The 15,604-nt window shown below is 39.2% G+C and overlaps 1 protein-coding gene and 1 non-coding gene across 2 annotated transcripts in view; both read left to right on the top strand.

Moving 5' to 3' along the window:
• NCKAP5 (NCK associated protein 5) overlaps positions 1 to 15,604 on the top strand; it is a gene marked incomplete at its 5' end in the record, with an annotated part of 153,782 nt that overhangs the window by 5,729 nt on the left and 132,449 nt on the right. The window contains one exon of the mRNA XM_035896719.1: positions 12,105 to 12,254. Coding sequence (XP_035752612.1) covers positions 12,105 to 12,254 — 150 coding nt within the window. The remainder of the gene's footprint in view (positions 1 to 12,104; positions 12,255 to 15,604) is intronic.
• On the top strand, positions 14,526 to 14,613 carry LOC118452533. The gene has a single exon (XR_004842340.1). It is a non-coding gene; the product is annotated as a U5 spliceosomal RNA (small nuclear RNA).

Below are 15,604 nucleotides of genomic sequence, written 5' to 3'. Positions count from 1 at the left end.
GTTCTTTTTCTCACTCTGGAGGGATGACAGGATTTTGAGAAGTAATGAGTTCAATAGAGATTTCTCAGGCTTTAGTGTGCGCCATGAGAAGAATGGCAGACAGCTCCACATCTGTCCCATTTGCAGGGCATCACCACCATTGCAACCATTAACTCACACTGCAGCTTCACAGGAGGAGTGGCTTTGAACATAAGAAAGTTCAGTTCCATTTCCTGCCCTTGTGCAGGATATAAATACATGTACATGTTCCTGCCTTTATCCAAAGATAAGACAGAAGATTTATCTGTGAAGACTCAATACCGATAACTTCAATACAAAGATAAAATAATTCCAGTCCTACAGGACTTCTAGCTCCTAGTCATGAAGTGTTTTGCCAATTGCTTTCCAAAGCAGGTGTCAGAGAGGCGTGAGTACATAAGTGATCCAGGCACATTTCAGGTGGCATTGTTGGCCAGACCAACCCAATTTTTTGTCTGCATGCTATGTGAGACTCAAATATGGAACAGTTGTTGTGACTGTCACTTGTAATTTGCACAGCCGTTGGTGTCAACAGCTCTTTCATGAGAAGAAAAAACTGTATCTATTGGCGATATAATTTTATCTTAACACAAAATTATACACGCTTGATGTTCAAGCCATTGATACGTAACGTTTTATAGATGGGGCATGGCCATGAATTGGAAAAAAGGCACTAGTTGAATTCCCTAGCTGAAATTCACATAAGACTTTTTAATGCTAGCTTCTATTGCAGAAAGAGGAAATGCATCCTTAAAATTAAACTTATATCTCTGCATTGGGAGTACACAGAGGAGACTGCATCAATCAGGCCTCCTAAGCTACTAAAGAGTGTATTCTTAGGCAAAGCTTAGCAGTTTGGCGTCTCCCAGAGAAGGGCAGAAGAGGAGCCAGCTGCCCTTGGGAGGTCCACCGGAAATCCAGGGCTGTCAAGGACACAAGCATTTGCTGTTGGACTGCTTTCCCATACATAGAAATCCAGGGCTAGCTCGGTAACCACTAATTCCTTATGGCTTTTCTTCTGCTAGTTTTCCATCACAGTGCAAACATTCTGATAAATGTTTTTTTCCCATATTTAACTAAATTGAGGTTTGGATTCTTGCCCCCAAAGGGGAGTGATGGTGCTCCTCAGACACTGCTAAAATTACGGTTTTGTTGCAAGGAACATATGTGCAAATAGTTTTCCCTTTTTGGTTGTTTGTAATACAGTAACAAAGCAATGGAGTTGTTTAACACAACAAAGTCTCATAACTGAAATGTGCCATTTGTGTGCCTGTTTCTCAGAAAACAAGTTGTTCTTTCCTTCCCAGAATCCTCTATATATCTACAGTAACAAGAGGTGAAGATTGACTGATTTGATGATACTATTACGTACTATACTGATTGTAATTCTACATTTAGATTTTCCTCTACAATGTAGTGTTTCTATCTTTTGCTGTATCTTTCTTCTGGTTCTTACTTTTGGAACGAATCCACAACAATCAGCCCATATGCATTGCCTGAACCCTATCCATATGAAACAGGCATAACAGAAAGTCAGAGGCACTCTTTGGAAAGCAAAATGATGATGCGGTTCACAGCCTGACTGACACAGGTCATCCTAATGCATGCAGGGACTTCCCATTTATGCACAACAAGTTGTCTGCAGCCTTAATCTTGCCCTTAATGGTGTTCTTCTGGTTGCCTTTTTTCTAATTCAGGGGATGTATTTGAGAGAAAAAGAGTATGGCTCTAACATGCCTTTGCTTGATAGTCCTAAGAGACTGGAATAACCTCCTGGAGTTTACAGCAACTATCAGTTTTAAAATAATCTATCTGCTGCTTGGAGAGATGCCGGTATCTTGTACGTGAACACCAACTTGTTGCTCTTTATCTGCATGTATTCTTCACGCACGTCAAATCAGGGCTACCAGCAGCCGGGCTGTGCTGGTACGCAGGCTGAGGGCAGCCCGTGCTTTGGCTGTGTGAGAAATCAGGCCTGCAGGGCTGTTGCAGCACGCTTGCTGTGGGACCCAGCACCACTTCCAGCCCCGCTCTCTTTCTCAGTAGAGCAATGAAGGAGTTGTTGTCATCTCCTATCTGGCAACTGCTTTTAGAGCAACCAGGTCTGTAGTGTGACACCTGGCTCTTGGCCAAAAGAAGATTTAATAAGGGGGTCTTGCCTATCTGTAGCCTATCCAGGTCCCTGTCAGGATCCAGATGTGCTTTGTTGACCTGACACAGCATTGCCCATCCTGGCTGGTATTGAAGAGGTTCTGGCTGGGCAAGAGGGTCTGGCAAGTAAGTAAGAAGCATTTTTATCTGTCTATTACTTTGTGTTTTCTGAGTAAGGATTGTGAATAAGAAATAATAGAGACCATTTACTGCAATCAGCTGTCTAGTGCCAGAAGTGTTTGGACAGAAAAGCTGAAAAAACAGTTTGTATTCCTTGGTATTCCAAGGTTGGGTCTCACATGGCCAAGTCACTTGATCTCTTCCTATTTCCACATCTCCATAAAATATATTGTTCACTCTGCATTTTGAACTGTGATTCATTTATGTTTTCCAGCCAGCAGAAAGCAATGCTGTTTTTCAAACTTAAAAAGTTGAAAAAATGTAAGATTTTCCTTATTTTCTGAGGAAAAAAAAGGAGATTACACTGTATTCACAAACATTCTCTCTGAAAATTATTTTAACAGAAGAATGCACTTACCAGTATACCAGTATATGTATTTCAGAAAGAATGTGCACTGCTGATCAAGAAACGTATTTTTTATTTCAGTTAAATACATTTATTCTAAACTATAATAACATATTTGAAAAGTTGAAGTTTTTGATCTGATCCAGAATGCTGATTCCTACATTTTATTCTTGTGTGAAGGTGCATTCTGAGCTTCTTTCAGAAGTTTTCCTGACAAGGTTGTGAGAAACCAACTGCTCCCTGGCATTTGCAAAAAATTACCTAGTTATGTAACAATATACTAATTTTGTTGCCCTAATCCCACAGGTAACTTCTTAGGTCAGCTTCTGCAATTGTGCTAATGGTGAGAACTAGTCAGTTAATATATTGCTGTCATCCCAAAATACTCAACTTCAGGTGTGTCCTTTAAAGCTTCTTTGTAGTTTTCCATAGATGGTTTCTTTAGGGAATACTAGATCAACAAGTATAAGTACTTAGGAGACTTTCTGGTGGTAAAAAAAAATTGCACTCAAAGTTTTTCATTTCATTAAAAAGAGTCATTTGGCCTTCATCCAAGTAGTGAAAAGACATTATTAAAAAAAAAAAAAAATGAAGGGCTGCAAAGGGAAGAAAAATTGGCTTCTTTCTAGCAATTTGAATACAGAGTAATTCTATTGCCTTAATTGCTGTTACATAAAATTTACTGAATTTAATTTTCAGAATAGTTTGGCTTGTTTGTACTTCAGTCAAAGGTAGATATGTTAATACTGTCACTTTAGTCAAGTGTAGTTACTTTAATACTTACAGACTCCTTCAGGAAAGCTTAAATGCTGCATATAGGTTTCCTGGGAGGATAGATGATTACTTTAAGTGTGGTACGATAATGAACCAATTTATAACAGAATATCTGCATGAAAAATCACACTGCATATTCTTCTCATAATATCATACATACACATATGAAGAAGGAACAGCTTAGCTTCTAGAATAATTTTTTTTCTGCTGATAACTTTGCTGTTCAGTGCAGCTGAAGTCTTCCATTTCAAAAAGGCAATAGAACAAAAAACATGGTGAGCTACTGCCACGCTGCCCTGCTACCACCATGCCTGAAACCTGGCTTGGAAGAGTCACTTCCAGAATGGTCAGTCTTTGATTTCTCTTCTGACAGACAAAGTGCCAGGGATGAGGGTGCTGTTGATAATGTGAATATCCATTCACTAAAGACAGGATGGTGTCAACAGCAATATTTGGTCACAAGGTTAGCATAGTTCACTCTGACACCCCGGACTGACATTCAGCTGTGGACCTGAAGAGAAAAAACTCCATCTACTCTTACCGATCTGATAACAACTTCTTTTACAGTCCTTTTTGATCTGAACCTTTTCGAAAGAAATAGATGTTTCTGATGCTTGGAACAGCCAATAAAAGCATCATCAAGAAATTTATTAATGTTACTGCAGAACTGTTCAATAGCTTGTACTAGTGAGAAGTGTTTTGAGTAAAGAATAATATGTAGTACATTTAGATTGAAATGCGAGTGGTAGGAGGCTCATACCAGAGACATAAAGTACTTTGTTCTCTTATCCATCACATGTATTTAATCTAGGAAATATTACTGCTCACTCTGCTCACTTTCTAAGTGAAATCCAGAGATGTAAAAGAAGAATTTTATGTGTTTTTCCTGACAATGGTAATGTGAAACTATGAACAATGGGATGTTTCTGTAAAATTTTGTGATATATGTGCATTCCTTTCTTTTCCTTCAATTTTGGTCAGCTTGTTCTGAACAAAAACTGTTAGCTAAACAAATATATATAATTATTACACTTGCTGATGGGCTATTTAAAGCAAAGCTATATTTTACTCCATCCTTCCACTGGGAGAAAATAAAGCAAGAGAAAACAGCTGAATACATAGATAGAAGTAAGCAAGGTAAAACCAGAAGTCATATTTTTATAGCGTTATACTCAGAGGTCATTTAGATTGCACTGTCTAGTTGCATGTAATCTCTTTTTTTTGCATTTCAATTTGTGTGCTCAGTTAGAGGTTTTTTTTCAGACCTGGGTCATGGTGTTTAATGGGATTCCCATTAACAAATAAAGAAAATTTAAAAAACCCAGACATATTCAGGTCACAGTGATGTCAGTGACTACTTTTGTACCAAACGTCTTGCAGGAAACACTTTGTGAAATTCATCAGTCTTACTTCACATTGCTCTGACTTAACATACAAGTGGCTTTTATACGTCTCAGGCTTCACCAAATGAAATAGATCGTAGAGCATATCAGAAGATACTGCAAAATTCCAAAGGGCATACTTAAGAGGGATTGAGCCACAGTAAACAGAAGTGTTAATTACGATTAAAGAAAAAAAGGTCATGGTGGGGGGAGAAGGGGGAGCAAGCTGCCACCGGAAAACAGTTTTAACCTTTTTGGAACTTTAAGTCAGTAGTTCTTGGAGCAGTTGCTGTCTTTTTTCAGCTTGTGCAGTCAGACTGAACTACTTGTGCATAGCTTGAGGCTGTTTTTTTCATGAAAGTACAAAGAAACCCTCATCTACAGTTTTTATCTGTATCAACAGTCTGAAAATCCTCATTTCATATCTCTCACTCGCAGTGAAGAATAGTGCTGAACACTAGGAGGTCTGCAGTGGAAATAACACTGAAAGTACATCATCTAGGAATACATCAGAATTATAGAATGGCCTTGCAAGGAACAACATTCACATTTTATTATTACAGAAACAATTCTGTATATGGATTTGTAAATTACAGTTTGGGTTTAGAAGTTAAGAGTCTGCCTTTATTATAGCAGAAAAGAATGTTAGAAGTGTACTGTAGTGTACCTGGATCACCAAATTCAGTCACTGAAATCGAAGATAACTATTTAGTAAATATCTTCCTTAGAAAGTCCTGTGGAAGCTCCTGAGACACCGACACCATGGAATGTGCTAAATGTTTTGAGATGCTGAGTGAGCCTCTTAGCTTGGGTTCAGTATTGATTGGATTCTTGGATGCCTGTTACCATTGCCTCTGTATATGATCTGCTGATAACTACATTGTGAATAATTTTTTTTCTGAAATAAGTGGTTATGAGCAATCATAAGCACTATTTAATTATATATCCTACATATATATTATTCTTGGGTTAAACATGTGATTAAAGCATGTTTGGGGAAAATTGCAGGCATGACTCAGAAGAATTTGAATTTGTAACCATTATAAAACCATTGTCACTAATAAATTTCAGAAGCTGAAGAATTCAAAGGAATTCAGAAAAAAACCCCACTCAGGCATCTTAATCTGACACCCAAAATTAAAATAGAGACTGTTTGTATCTGAGGGATCTTTATCGCATTGCATCTGAAACGCTTCACTTCTCTGGAGGACTTGTGTTTATAACATGAAAATGATCTTTAGCTTCTATAAGCAAAGATGTCATCTCTAATTATTACTTATCAGTTTCCAGGCAAGCAATTCATGTCATCCAACACTCGTTGCGAAAATCAGCATTTCAAACATCTTGATCTTTTTTAAATTCTTGTTTCGTTCAAGCAGAACTTTGTCACATGTCCTCATAAAAGATTGCTGTTTATAATCAGTACTGTAGAGTCCAGATCCAGTTATATCCGGATTCGATTATGCTATGTTGTATTGTTATAGCCACTTGTCCAGTGAACTTTGCAGTATCTCTGTGATTCAGGAACCTCCCTGGGCAACCTGTTCTGGTGATGATATGACAAACCTTATGGGAGGAAAAAAAAAAAAAAAAAAAGTTTTCCTAATATCTAATTGAAATTTCTGATGTTCCAAGCTGTGTCCATTGTATCTTTTCATCGTGCCAATTCCAAGACAGAGTCTGGCTCCACCTTCTCTCTTCCCTGCAACAGGTAAAGTGCCAGGGACAAGGGTGCTGTTGATAATGTGTCTCAGGAGCTTCCACAGGACTTTCTAAATAAGATATTTACTAAACAGTTACCTTAGATTTCAGCAACTGTGTTTTGCAATCCAGGTACACTGCAGTTGGCTCCCAGCCTCTACTGGTGCAGGGAGTTATTCCTCCCCGGTGCAGGACTTCGGTTTCCCGTTGCTGAGAGCTGTGGCCAGCGCTGTGCTGCTGCTGGTTCTGTTTGGCCTCCTCCCATGGAAGCCCAGCTGCTGATTATCACTGTTCATGATTTCTGTTTTATAAAGGCTTCTTCCTTAGCCAGGTAGTTCCTGCATTGTAAAAGCTCAAATTAGGACAAATTGGAACATGAGTTACCTGGGGAACTATATGATCATTTCATATCATGTATTTGTCATTACTACCAGAGAAGAGCCTATATTCCAATTAGTGCCTAATCATGGTTTTCGCTGTAAAAAAAGAAAATCTAGAATAGATTTTTGCTAGCTACCTTTTTTTTTTTTGGTCGTCTGACATTTACTCTTCTTGGTTTGAAATTTCCTAGTTACAAACTGAAATATTTTGAAGTGAGTTCATTTTTTTCCAATTTTTTTTCTGTTTGCATGAAAACTGATGGTACCACCAATAGAACTCTAAAAGTCCAATAATTTCTGAAATAGTAATGGTTCAGAAATAGCTGGCTAAGTGTCCCTTTGACACTTGTCTGTTCCTTGAAAAGGTGACAAGTCTTAGAGGAAAGGCATCCCAATGACTAACACTGTGTCCGGAGGGTCAGCAGCCTTTGCCTTTCTTGGGACGGAGGAGGAGGTTGTGGTGGGCCCTGGCTGGATGCCGGGTGCCCACCAGAGCCGCTCTGTCCCTGCCCTTGTCAGCTGGACAGGGGAGAGAAAATACAATGAAAGGCTCCTGGGTCAGTATAAGGGCAGGGAGAGATCGCTCAGCATTCACTGTCATGGGCAATGCAGACTCGACTTGGGGAAATTAATTTATTACCAATCAAATGAGAGTAGGATGATGAGAAATAAAACCAAATCTTAAAACACCTTTCCCCCACCCCTCTCTTCTTCCCAGGCACAACGTCACTCCCCATTTCTCTCCCTCCTCCCCTCGAATGGCACAGGGGAACTGGGAATGGGGTTGGGGTCAGTTCATCACACACTGTCCCTGCCGCTCCTTCCTCCTCAGGGGAGGACTCCTCACACTCCTCCCTGCTCCAGCCTGGGGTCCCCCCACAGCAGACCGTCCCTCACGCACTGCTCCAGCGTGGGTCCATCCCTCCCACGGGGTGCCGCCCCCACGGGGCCGCAGGCCCTGCCAGGAGCCTGCTCCAGCCCGGGCTTCCCACGTGGTCACAGCCTCCTTCAGGCACCCCCTGCTTTGGCGTGGGGTCCTCCCCGGGCTGCAAGAGGAGATCTGCTCCCCCGTGGGGTCCCTGGGCTGCAGGGGCACAGCCTGCCCCACCATGGGCTGCACCAGGGGCTGTGGGGGAATCCCTGCTCCTGTGCCTGGAGCTCCTCCTGCTGCACCCACCCTGGTGTCTGCAGGGCTGCTCCTCTCACATATTCCCACTCCTCTCTTCAGCTGCAAATGCACAGTTTCTTTTTCATTTTTTCCCCCCTTCTTAACTGTGTTATCCCAGAGGTGTGACCACCGTCGCTGATGGGCTGGGCCTTGGCCAACGGCGGGTCGGTCCTGGAGCTGGCTGCATTGGCTCTGTTGGACATGGAGGAAGCTTCTGGCAGCTTCTCACAGAAGCCACCCCTGTAGCCCTCTGCCCGGCCACCAAAACCTTGCCATGCAAACCCCATACAGAAGTTATTTCTGAAATAGGCAGTTTGGTCTCTTATCTTTTGAAAGCTTCCATATGATCTTTTCTGTCACTATAGTTACTTCTTTTGTTTGTAAACAGTGAAAACACTTTCTTGTTCAGTATTCTGAAAGGTGGGTTGAAGGGAGAAGATTGGCTTTATATTCTACATATTTCTTTATATTCTACAAATTCTAGTAAATTAACATTTGGAATTCTAGGTGGATTTCCTGCTCTCTTAATTTATTGTTCTTTCTTTAATTTATTAGTGGAAAGAGGGAGGGTTATACTGCTCCTTCCTACTGCATCTACTGAAACCCAGCTTTCTGATAAGTCTCAGTCAGGTTGCTGCATTGTACAGCTTCATAGATCAATGTCCTCAGTGATTTATATCTTCTCATTGATTCTGGAAAGCTTGCCGTTTCCAGACTGCGGGGTCTGTTTTCATCTGTTGTTTTCTACTGGCTCTAGGGCCTATAGTGTTTGATCAAAGGGTTTGTCATCACTGTACTATTTGTTTGATTTATAGGACAAACTGAATATTTAGGAATAATGGTCAGGGCAGGATGTCATTTTAGATTTGCAAAATACTGTTAGTTTCAGAAAAGCAATGACAGTTTAAACCAGCTTGAGAGGCTTACACAATATGGGACTTGATTGTAAGTTTCTCATTAATTTCTGTGGGAACAGGTCTACAGTGAGCAGCATAATCCTGGTTTCCTTTTAGTAAAATTTGACTGTTTAATATTTTTATTGTTTGTTTGTTGACACAGAGCATTAGAGATGTAGCGCAGTAGAATTCTCATCAGGCTGCTGTGTTTGCATCCTTTCATGGTACAGGCATGTGTCTTAAACTCTTATTGGTCTGGGGAGACCAAGAGCTGTGTTGTTGCTTTTTATTCCTTTTTTTTGTCTTTTTTTTTTTTTAACCTGTCAAGTTTACTTCCAGAGCACCATTTCCATTTGTTACCTTTTCACAGAAATGAAACTGCATTGATCAGCAGGATAGCACTTACTCTGCCTTTGCTGGACTTCTGACCTGGAGAGTATTTTGCTATTCAGCTTGAAAACCCAGCGTGCCTTTAATTGTGCATTACATGAAGCATACAACAGACTGCTTGGAAGATTCAAAATATGGTCTTTTGAGCAGGTAACGCAAGAAGTATAGGAATCTAGGGAAAAAAAAGGAATAAGCTGCTCTACGCTATTGTTTGCTACCCTCAGCACGCTCACTCCAGAGCTTTCTGTAGGATTTGATCAACATCATGTAGGAGATAGAGATTTCCTCTTGCGACTCTCTCTCTGCCCCTTCCTGCCTCTCCCCAGCAGGCAGCTGCCTTTGATATTAGCAGATTTTTCACTCTTAAAGAGAATTCTGTTGTTCCAAAAGCCTTTGTCATCCTCCCTTTTACTTGACTTGACTTTAAGCACAAAGAGTGCTTAAGAAGCACCCATTTTCTTTGCTTTCTGGCGTGTGGATTTTCCACTCTACCCTTTCTGTATGTCACCCAGGTAGAACGGGTTAAAGTGATGGGACAGTGCCTTCAGCAAATTGCATACCTAAGCACAATTTCTAAGGTTAGCAATGTTTTCCTCTATCCTGCAACTTTTCCAGGTGGGTGACATATAAGGAACCTTTTTAGCCCATGCCTGAAGCACTGAAACTCGTGTATTACTCCGTAATAAACTAGTTTTGAAAATACGTGAACTGTACTTAAACACTCAGGCAGGTGTACCAGTAGTATCTTTAGGTATTCTAGAGCGTATCGTAGTAAAATAGGATGTGTATTCTTGTTTATGCCACTAGTGTGCAAAATTCATCAAATTTTGTAGTTACAAAATAAACGGGTTACTTCTTTAGGTGACTGAGATTTACTCTGTGAGTGGATGCATTACTCCCTTTTCTGTGATGAAATGCCATAACCTATGCATTCTTCTATCTATTCTTTGAAATTGCTGCCCTCTAGTTTGGGCAGGAAAGCTGTCCCTGTGCAGATGTTTATATTTTCTTCCATCGTTAGCCACATCTAATTCATATCACATTCTCTCCTAAAAATGATTGTGCTTGAATTACATCAAAGAGATACCTTTGTCGATTTTTTTCCCCAAGTTCATTGAAGTGTTTTATGTGAATGTACTCATCGGGGCAACCTGAAGGGAAAATCATTCAATGGCTCTTTTGCAGATGCTTGATTGTTGCACCAGTGAGTAGCAAGCAAGAAAAAAAAAGCCCCGACTACTATATTTATGTTCCTTTGTGATCAGGATAGCAGTAATGCTGGAAATCTGATGGATTGGCTCTTTGACGTCTATGTTTTGAGTCTCTGAATGTGATCTGTGCCTCATGGTTTGTGTAAGAGTATTCAGTGATTAAGCCCATAGCTTACAAAATTGATTCTTGATTAAAGTTTTAACATAGTAATAGTCAATTTCGAAGCTAGTTAATATTTTAGAAAGACATTGTTAGAAATGTGATTCACAGTGCTGATTTTTAATTCAGTTGTGTTTATGGGTTTTAATTAAGATAATGTCTTGCTGTTAACTCTCAAAGACTTATATTTGCACAGTTATTGAAGCTGGATCGGTTCTTCATGAAAATACATATTTTTATGCTTAGATAGAGTTTGTGTTCTGTAGTGATTATGGGGAATACATCTCACTTACAGACTAGCCCAAAGATCATGAAAGTATGTGCCTTTATATATAAAGAATTATCAAAAAGGCACGCAAAGAAAACTAAATGCTCATTAAAGGACTTCTCTAGATTTATGTTGACACCCGTTATTTAATGTTGATTTACCTCACATTTTCCATTCGTAATCTTCTCATTAGTTGTCACTGCATCTGCTCGTATAGAGAACATGGTTTGCAAGGTAGAGACTGCCCACTTTGTGTTGCACTCAGATGATCATGCACTCCCTACATCTGTGTAGCTCTCTTTTTTCCCCTTATGCTTGCCTTGTCACTTGGGGCAATATTTTACATTGCCTGCTTGTAGTCTCAATGTTTTGCTTGCTCTATCTCATTCTTTCTCTCAACACAGAACTTGGACACATAATTAATGGAGTTAGTATGATTCACTGTTCAGTCCTATGATTTTTATAGACCTCTTGTAAAACTCAGCAGCCATAGTCCACTCAGCAGCAACAGATAATAATAACCCAATCTGACTTGCAATAGACTGGGGCACTTCTGAAAATTTTGCTCTCAGTTTGATTCTCTCCAGTTATATAGTAGCATGGATCTTAATTCAGTATTCAGGTGGTAGCTTGGTTCTCAGCCCATTATTTAGTAATTCAAATATTAGCTCTAGATGAAGAAAGGTGAAATACATTAGGCATGAACATATGTTAGCTTTTCCTCAGTAAACTGCTTTATATCTCAATGGCAAAATGCTTCCATTGAAAGCTGGTATGCTCAATTTTCATTGCAACTTTTAAAGAAGAAAATGCAAGTTATTTTATTAAAAAGATGGTGAGTTGCGCCTTTTAAAAATCTTAAGTAGGTGTAGCAGTTAAGTTGGGCATACACTTTTGCAGAATTGGCATAGCAGCATGTTTCACAGACCCTTCATGACTCTACTTATTTAGTACTGTAATCATGTAGCAACTTGCTCTGTCTTTTTTTTTTCATTCATATAAAAGGTAGATTTGAAGATATTTGTGTAGTTAACTTAATTTCCACCTGTGAGTAATGACATTTTAAAAAATCATTTCAGGAAAAGCTGCCAGAAGACAGTAGGAAATGTAAAGAAGGCATGGAAAAAATTCACACACCAGCAGACAACGATTCAAGAAGTGAAAGCAGCAGCACTGAAGAGGAAAAGGAAAAGACAAAATTGCTATTGGAGCGTTTGAAAGCTCTGGAGGTAAGAAGTACAGCTGTTTCACACATAAAAGAGCACCCTTCCCCCTGCCTTATTCATTTATTGGCACTGAATGACCCTGTAGTATATATCTAATCTTTCACAGTTCACCTGTACTCGTGTTATGGGGCATTTTTTTTATGATTCATTTACCAAGGATGAGCAAGAAGCTTAGTGTTAGAACCACTGAAAGGATCCCTCTCTAATGTTGAGCATCAGATATCTTTAAAAAGAACTTCACACATTATTTTAATTCAGTTGACAACACTTAATAATAAAAATCGTGTTTACTAGTTTTGTTTCAATTATTAATATTGTAAGACTAATACAGGTGGTTTAAAAAAATGTCATAAAACCAGTGTTGCTTCATTGTAGTTTATTGCTCAACCTTTAATTGCTGGACTGCTTGCTTGGGAGAGCTTAGGTCTTTCTACTGCTAGATTGTGGAAAATCTATTTCCTTGTACACCACATGGAGAACCGCACGCTCTATATTTTGAGTGCATTTCTGGAAAATTAGGATGTGCAAAACAGTGCACCTTGTGGTAATTCCTAACTAGAGGAAAAGTTTTAAAGTTTTGTTAGGCAACCACAGACAAGGTGCAGGTAAGGCTGTAACCGCTCTATATATGAGCTTATTTTGTGCTCCTTCCTTGATAGAAGCATGGGTTTCAATTTATATAAAAAAATAAGACTATGCATATTTTAATATAATTTTGAACTAGTACAAAGGCATATATTTAACTTATCAAGTGTTTCCTCCATTATCTTCTGTTCAAGTGTGTAGTGTTGTATGTATAGGTAAATTAATGCCTTAGAACGATCTTAGTGGCATTTTGCATATGCAGATCTCAGTAAACAAAGGCTTCATCCCTGGGCCTACACATTTGTGGTTAAGCGTGAAGGTTGCTTTGCGTTGTAGTTTTTATTTTGAGTTGTACTCTGATCAAATGAGAACTCTGAATTTTTTTCTTGAGGACTTTGTTAAAACAGGAACAGTTAAAATCATATTTGGATCTAAATATGGAATCTGAATTCTGGAAGTCTCTGCAATTTTTCTTTCCTTTAAAATTTTAGGCTGTTTGTAAAATAAACACATTTAATATTAATTAACTATAATTTTGCCCTGGGAAAAAAACACGATACGAAATTTTTAAGGCCCATAAAACTCTGATAATTGTACAGTTTACTATAGTCTTACTTGATCTGTCGATGGAGAGTAACTGTAGGTTCCTTGTGGTCTTTTATTTCCAAATATGCATGATTTGTGTTTGCCTTGCCTTGTTCTTAATCAGTCTGCATGACAGCTGCAGTTCTTTATGTCCTCAGTTGGTAGGAAGTTGTTCAGTAATGTCACCACCTTTATCAGTTGTGGCAGATTGCCCAGATACATAACGTAACATTATGGACAGACAGAATCTAGTTCTGGAGGTTCAGTAATAGGTCTCCTTGCTGATGTCAGTGTTGTGCAGTGGCTTGTTCAAAAACACATAATAGGTTATGCCAATAGTTCAAGAATTAATCTACATAAATAGTCTAAGGAGCTATCAAAGTAGAAAGATGAACTGCAGGGCCAACGTTAATTGTGGCCTAAGTTAATTAAAACAGAGTGTTGTTAATTGTGTGTTGTTTAATGTTTTATATTCTTGCACTTGATTTTTCTCTTGAAGAATATAAATTGTAATGTCAAAGACTCCATGGTTTATTAATTAAGAGACATACTTTTTTAAGTTATATGCAATTAGCAGTTCTAATCCTTTACTATTTGCAGAGTAATAATTCAAAATATTTTATTAGTCTATATAGAAAGGAATGAAAAATTGCTGTTTGTTAGTTCTTGTTCTGTGGGTGTCAGAATCTTTAATCTTACTTTACGTGATTAGATGTTACTCTATCATACACAATTAATAAAATCAGCAAGGCTAATAAAGTACTTTCTAAAGTTGGTTCTCTATCTGTGCGCTGTAGAATCTGAAGACTGCCTATAAACAGAACCTAGTAAAAGTAATAGACAAAATGTGGGACCTAATCCATTAATGCCTTTAATATAATTTCATGAATATCGGTACCTTTAAGAAATCTTTCAATATCTCTTCATATTAGTTTGTTTGTTACTCAAGTGTAGCTCATGAAAAGATGTAGCCTAATCTGTTAGAGCACTGTAAAATTATTCCATCCTTCCTTCCTACCTGTATTGATTGTCCTATTGCTAGTGTGAGTTTCTCTTGAAAAGAGGGACTGTATGTAGGTATGTATATATGGTATGTAGGTATGTATTCTCTGGTTTTTCTTCAGATCATATAAATCTTTAGCCTTTATTAAAGATTTCCTTGGAGAGGAACACCAAATTGGGTCACAACAACCCCATGAAATGCTACAAGCTTGGGAAAATGTGGCTGGAGAGCTGCCTGGCAGAGAGGGATCTGGGGGTACTGGTCGACAGCCAACTGAATATGAGCCCTCAGTGTGCCCAGATGGCCAAGAGGGCCAACGGCATCCTGGCTTGTATCAGGAATAGTGTGGCCAGCAAGAGTAGGGAAGTGATCGTGTCCCTGTACTCGGCACTGGTGAGGCCACCCCTTGAATGCTGTGTTCAGTTTTGGGCCCCTCACTACAAGAAGGATATTGAGGGGCTTGAATGTGTCCAGAGAAGGGCAACAAAGCTGGTGAGGGGTCTGGAGCCCAAGGCTGATGGGCAGCAGCTGAGGGACCTGGGGTTGTTGAGCCTGGAGAAGAGGAGGCTGAGGGGAGACCTTATCGCCCTCTGCAACTGCCTGACAGGAGGTTGTAAGTTACTTCTCCTAAGTAACAAGTGATAGGATGAGAGGAAATGGCCTCAAGTTGTGTCAGGGAGGTTTAGATTGGATGTTAAGAAAAATTTCTTCACTGAAAGGGTTGTCAGGCACTGGAATGGGCTGCCCAGGGAAGTGGTTGAGTCCTCATCCCTGGAGATATTTAAAAGATGGGTGGACAAGGTGCTTAGGGACATGGTTTAGTAGTGGACAGGTATAGTTGGACTTGATGATCTTGGAGGTCTTTTCCAAAGAAATGATTCTATGATTCTATATCAGGATATATAAATGTATATTACAGTGTACACCTAGGGAAAAGTTTGAGCAAGTGGTGTAATGTTTTTGTTATATAAAAGTTTAGATTCAGCGGATGAGTTTTTTTCTGGTTAATAACTTCTCTTGGCTGGTCACATTTAAACAAAAAAGTTGCATAAGTCTGAGCCAAGTTTCAAAAGAGAAAAGCTATCCACTGACACAGGGATAAGTCATAGTAGCCAGTACATATACAATATAGTAGATTATTTAGTTTCCTTTCTCTTGAATATCTATGTGGAAAAAACAT

Source organism: Egretta garzetta, unplaced genomic scaffold (assembly GCF_000687185.1).
Source record: "Egretta garzetta isolate BGI_Z169 unplaced genomic scaffold, ASM68718v1 scaffold416, whole genome shotgun sequence".
In the NCBI taxonomy this organism is placed as follows: domain Eukaryota; kingdom Metazoa; phylum Chordata; class Aves; order Pelecaniformes; family Ardeidae; genus Egretta; species Egretta garzetta.
Note: the sequence above shows the minus strand (reverse complement) of the source record. Positions and strands in the feature narration are given on the sequence as shown.